The sequence below is a fragment of the Coturnix japonica genome, chromosome 2, assembly GCF_054131305.1.
Source record: "Coturnix japonica strain WE chromosome 2, WE-NBRP24, whole genome shotgun sequence".
NCBI classification, from domain to species: domain Eukaryota; kingdom Metazoa; phylum Chordata; class Aves; order Galliformes; family Phasianidae; genus Coturnix; species Coturnix japonica.
In genome coordinates, this window is record NC_140664.1 from 26,981,709 (window position 1) to 26,988,044 (window position 6,336).

General features: G+C 36.1%; 1 protein-coding gene across 12 annotated transcripts in view; it reads right to left on the bottom strand.

Moving 5' to 3' along the window:
• Positions 1-6,336, bottom strand: part of ZFHX4 (zinc finger homeobox 4) — a 157,356-nt gene that overhangs the window by 117,889 nt on the left and 33,131 nt on the right. For 10 of the 12 annotated variants that reach the window (XM_085537269.1, XM_085537274.1, XM_085537271.1 and 7 more), the window contains exon 3: positions 5,688-6,190. In XM_085537269.1, the coding sequence (XP_085393395.1) occupies positions 5,688-6,190 (503 nt within the window). The remainder of the gene's footprint in view (positions 1-5,687; positions 6,191-6,336) is intronic. The other 2 variants (XM_085537277.1, XM_085537276.1) reach the window with 1 other exon arrangement.

Genomic DNA, 6,336 nt, shown 5'->3' on the forward strand with positions numbered 1-6,336 from the left:
AAATAAATCTACTTGACAATAGTGTATAAGTATGTACAGTCAGTATACACATTAGCTGACTACGTATTCTACTTTGAACCTTTGTTTGTCTTTATATGGGCAAGCACAACAGCATAATCTGAACTACAGTAACTAAAACATGCAGTGGAAATTAAATTTCATAAAACATTTAAAACCTTTAATGAGCATAAATCTTCAAGTACTGTAAAAATTGAAATATCTCCTATTGTGAGGCTTATGTTTAGCAACAAATCAGAATAACTTTCATCTACCACTGAGAACAGCTTTCCCCACCTAAACAAACAAGAATAAGATTAAGCAAAATATGCTTTGCCTCCTCAGATGTGCAGACATATTCCAATTTCCTTTGCACAATGATTTTTATGCAAATCAATGCTGCACAATCTCCTGACCTCTTTTACCATCATTCTGGGACAATGACAGTTAAATAATTGTACTGGCACATACCTAGGATATTTGATTTTAAATTACAAAGTTCATGCAGGACAACTGAAATGAAAAGAATGTAACTGTGTAAGTTCTGGGCTGATCAAGTATCAACATTCGATCCCAAACAGAGTAAAACAAACAAAGTGATTGGGACTGTTAGTTCATTCACCCCCATGTGCTTACACTTCACACCCCCATCGCAGTTGTTAATTCCTAACAACGATGCTTTCATCCAAAACAAGAATAATGAGAAAAACCCAAGCAGTGTTCCTTGGGGAACTGTCACTCTAAAAGTTACCTATGGACTAAATCCCACTTGTGCCTTCTGCATGTACCAAAGATGAGCAAAGCATTTAACATCCTCGGCTGATTTAAAACCCAAATATGCAAACAGCATTGTAGAATCCAGGCAGACTATTCTGCTCCACTGATGACGCATACAGATAAAAAGGTAGTCTAATTAAGCTTTTGACTTTGAACCAGAAGAGCAGTGGACACTTTGCTTTAAAACAGGAGCATAAAACCCTGACTGAAGAGCAGGTGCTGCATGGTATTTGTATTTCCTGCAGAGGATGCTAGCTAGCAAGACCAACCAGCTGACCGTGAAAATTCTTGGCCCTAAGTGACCCAAGGACAGGCTATAAATCCATCCTATAAAATATAGTAAAAGCCCCGTTTGTTCTTCCACCCTTTCAATATGTGATGTTATACATTTGTGATTATCTCATTTTATTGGGCTCTTTAGAAAGCTGTTTATGATCATTTGTGGACAAAACAAAGGCTCATTGTAAACTTGTTTTAAATAAGTTGGAAGGTCAATATGAAACAAAGGGCACCACTTTTATGACTGCTACATGCAGGCTATGCTTGTGTGTGTAATATTACAATGCATTTCAGCGAAGGGATAGAGTCCTGGCTAATTACAAAGCTAACATATAATAGTATTGCATTAGCAGCCCAAGAAATTCCTATTGAATTGCACAGATCTGAAAATAGAAAGACATGCTTGTGCTGAAACTTAATTATCTTGGCAAAAATTGTGAGGGCCAGATTCTCAGAAGACATAAACACAAAGCTCTGCTTTACACTCGTGAGTATCTAATGCTTTGTTTATTCGGATAACCTCCATCAGATAAAATTTACCATTTGGATTGACTAATTTGCCTTATTATTTATGGTATCTACAGTTAAGTAACACAATTACTACTCAGTTTGCAAGGAGAAAAAAGAACACTGCTGATCTACAAATATGAGGTTTAAAAGAGACAATCAGCTCGGTCTGCCAGGTTAAAAATGTGAATACAGTTGCATTCCACCCTAGGCAAAGAAGACAAACCTTTTTCAAGGACAGTTTAGCCTGAAATTTGTTTTTATGGTTTCAAAGTAAAGCATTATGGTAAAAAAAAATAAAAAATAAAAAATAAATGAATGCAGCTTTGTTTGTTTCTTCAGTCATCGTTAGCAATAGACATAAAGGTATTCTGTTTTTGAGCCCATATGGAAAGATCATCAACACTTTCTGCTTCTGGGTCCTTTGCCAAAATACCATATCCCACATGCCTTTTACCTTAAAACATAAAAGAAAAGGTGTTGTTCTGGTCAAATAAAGAAATAATTTTTACTAGCATACGTCTAATGTTAAAGCTGACTAAATCCTGCCAAAGACATTAAAACTCCATCTGCAAAACAGATTTTCATTAAATTGATCAGTTTAAAGTTAAGCAGCTAGGCAGATGATGCTTTTGAGCTAACCTTTAACCTTTAACCTTCTTAAACTGAAATCAGGTCACTCCTTTTGGGTAATATCTTTGCCGTCTGAGAACAGGAGAGGTAAAGTGATCTATCCAAATTGAACTGACAATCATAGCATTAATAGTGTTATGGATCAATATTTTGTCAATAAAGGGAAAGCCAATGCAGTTTTCATGCAGCTAAGTATTTGCCTGCTAACTGCTGCTTGTCACTTGCCCCGAGCTCCAAAATAGCTGCATGTATAACATACACTGAAGTAGAAACCTTAAATACAATTAATGTCTGTTAAAGCTATTATGAGTTATTTTAATAATGTTTTGATACACTAATTTCAAATATTTATTTTCTATTAGAAATTGATCCCTTTACTCTGTTACTTGGCTAACTAAAACTTCCTAACAGCCAGTACAGTTCACTTGAAAAAGACTATCCTGTCAAATTCAAACTCCTTTTACTATTTATTTATTGGAAGTATTTGGAAACTATTTTATGAGCACCAGACATGATATATGTGGTTCCCTGAATCAAAAGCTATTTGACTAAGCTACAAAATGGCTTCCTTAAGAGCAGTTTCAGCGCTATGTAGTTTATATCCAGAGAGATCCTTTTCCTACCTCCACTTCCCAAATCTGCAGAAATCCAACACTTCCTCCCGCAGAATGGAAATGCACTCTGTTGCTACAGAGGCTTTCTCTGTTTACTTGTGGTGCTACTGAATACTTCTTGATGGATACTGTGAAGGACTTCCCACTCTTCTGTGGTTTAATTTGCTAATATCAAGCTCCACATTTCCAAGTCTTTGGGAATATCTTCTAGTCTGAGCTTAGTTCACCTAGGTTAAGGCCATCTTTGTGCTTGTTCCTAGCTGTCACATAATAAGCTGCACCTTCTGCAAGGAGACATTTCTTTTTAAAACAGCTTAGAAAACAACTGAAAGTTTTACTTTACAACAGTTAGAATCTAACTTTAAAAGTGACATTTTGATACAGCCTAAAATTATACTGCTTCAGAAGGTAAGCTCTGATGTTCATGATAGCTTTAAAAGCAATAGTCATGAAAAAACATCCTTTTATTGTATCAATAGTTAAGCAGAGGAAGAGAAATCAAGCACTCATGGCAACACTTTTAAAAAGAAAATTCACAAAACAATAACATTTAAATAAATACAAATGACTAAAGAAAAAGCTGAGGTGCCTGACAAAGCAAAGGAACAAAGTCACTGATACTTTTTCTGTGCTTTCATATGGTTTTAGTATTAAAGTCTTTATTGCCAAACCATATTCACAGCACTTTAATTTTAAAAGAGTTAGAAGAGCTGCTCGAATATAAACACAATTCATGAATATTCGATATTGCTCCCAAGGCGTATATCTATTATTCATACAAATTAATGGCTTTTTTTTCCTTAGGTGCTCTAAAAGTTTATCTGATGTATGAGAGAAAAAAAAAAAAAAAAAAGTTTACATCTCTCTTGGTGTCAACTGCTTCACCAAGACCTTACAAAACTATGAAATCTGCCAGTAGATAACAGACTTCAAAATCTCATTTATTTCCACCTTAAGGACTGAACATACATCCACAATTACAACTAGAGATGTCTAGATGACATACCGGGGCATTACATTTTGTTATATAGCACACACATCTACAATATTTTGATACTTTGCAACACACTCTAATACTACCAACCTCAAATCTAGAACAATAATTCTAAGACACCAACAAATGATCAATTCAAACTTGTCTTGAATTGAGATTATATGAGAATAGTGTTTATATGTGCATGTGCTGTCTGCTTTCTGAGAGTTCTTAAGCCTAATGGGGTACAAATTTCTGAGCTTCCTGAGGGAATCATAGGAGACCAAAACATTAAAAAGTTAAGATTCTCACTAGCAATCTTAGGGAAAGGTCATAAAAAATAAATGTATCAGGAGATTAACAGCCTTATGATTACCATATTTACATTTTAGATCATCCTCTGCAGGACTCAAAGTTCAGGTAGTGTCTAAGTTCTTATGCACTTCTCCTCTCAGATGTCTTTCTGGATAGCCTGGCCTAGTACCAGATCTGGAGGTTGGTGGCCCACTTTCAGCTATTGTGGCACTTTTCAAAACTGGACTTTGGGTCTTAAAAAAAAGAGCAAACAAACAAGAATAAAAGGCCACCAACCTGGATTTAAGAAAAAAAAAAAAAAAGCAATTTAAATGAAATATGTGACTCCATTAGCAGAGCAACCAGCACAATGGGAAAACACAACAGGCCTGATTTTGCATTGCTGCCATTTTTGTCATAGAAGATCCACCAAGATTACAACTATCAGATTATAAAATTAAAAATCATTAATTAAAAAAAACAACCATTTGAACATGGCTGAACACCAGCTAAATTTCTGTTTGTTTTTTTTTTTGCTTGAACTACAGATCTGCTGAGGCTTTTCTGTATTTGCTACATATGTACACATTTTCAACATGATTAGAAAACCAGCATAGCTGCTGTAATCAGCAGATGACTCCTTATAGTTTAGTTATCACAGATTTCTAGTATAAATCAATAGATAACACTTGCAAAATGGATTTTCTAATCATATTTAGAGCTTGTTACAGTGACTAATGGTTTGCAATATTTCCTGATTTTTTTTTTATCCCCTAGACAAAAGAAGTTTTTAATAAGTTACAAAGTTATTCATCTTGGAAATGAATGTGTTATATTTTGTACGTGAACCAAGACAATCAAGCCAATCCAGTAAACACGCTGCAGAAAATAAGTTACCCCATAATTAGGGTTTGGAAAAAGTCATGACAAGTTGTGTAATAAATGGTATTCATCACTCCCACATATTCATTATATCCACATAGTTTTTTCCAGTAAAGATAAAAATATAGTTGCCATTCTACTAACATATTTATCTACACCACACCCTTTCATGTTTGTGAAAAATCATTACTGTCCTAGAAAGGAAGGCCGGACAAATGGATGGCAGAGCTTATTTTTGAATATCCTTGGTAATAACGTGGCATATTGCATGTCCTTACTGAAAATACCAATGTAAAATATCTTGGCTGTTATAGACTATGTTTGCAAGCAGATATATAAGCCAGAAACTGATCTCCTTCCTCATGCACAGTATGGAAAATTCATCATTTTCCATAATCTCTGTCAAGCCTCCAAGCAAAATGTGACAGACAGAGTTTGAAAAGATTATCAGACACGTAAAACCCCTCTAGTTATGCATTATGAGAGGATTTTTAAAAATAAACTTACTTTCCTTTGTTCGCAAACTGAAAGCTGAATGGGCCCTCAGATGAATCTACACAATTCCCTGCTAGCACACCCTCCTAACCAGCCTGCATAGGCTTTCTTTTTTATTATACATATGTTCCACAAACATTTATTCTGCTGATTAATCACAGTCTTGTTCAATTAGCACTGAAACAGTTAATTCCTAGTCTACTTGGTGCCAAATTAAATTGCTGTCACTGTCTTACCTTGTACAGTTTCAGGGCTGCTTCATGCCTGTGATTGGTAGTATGTAAGCGCAATTTATCCACGCTGTTGGTGTAGTAGTCACAGGCATTACATTTTAGGTGAACCGGGTTGCCAATGGCAATACACTTCAGCCTCCACTCATTAGTTTTGCCCCCTTCTTTAATGTGAGCCACCAGTTGATACTTCTGCATATGTTTGTCAGTCTTGCAGTGGAGCTGGAAGTTCGCTTTGAGCTGAGTGTTGTAGTTACAGAGCTTGCACTGGTAGATGTCTCCAATTACAGCCCTCCACTCCTCTTCGGGGAGCAAGCGCTCGCTGCTCACATGCACACTTAGGGCCTCCAGGCTGTCAGAGGTGAATTTGTTGCAAACAGCACACTGGAATAGCTTCAGCGCTGGGTCACTGATATAAGGTGACAGCTCTCCTGCAGTAAGGAGGGACAGGTCATCACCCATTAGCTGACCACTGGCAAGCCGGATTTCAGGCGGCAGCTCATTATTTACTACAGGAAAAAAAAAATTAAAAGGGAAAGTAGAGACCAGCAAGCATAGCACACACAAAGGAATCTGTAAAATAAAGCCTTGACAAGGAGTTTGCTTTCTCTAGAGCTTAAACTATAAAAAGCTGTAATAGGATTGAATCAGGATC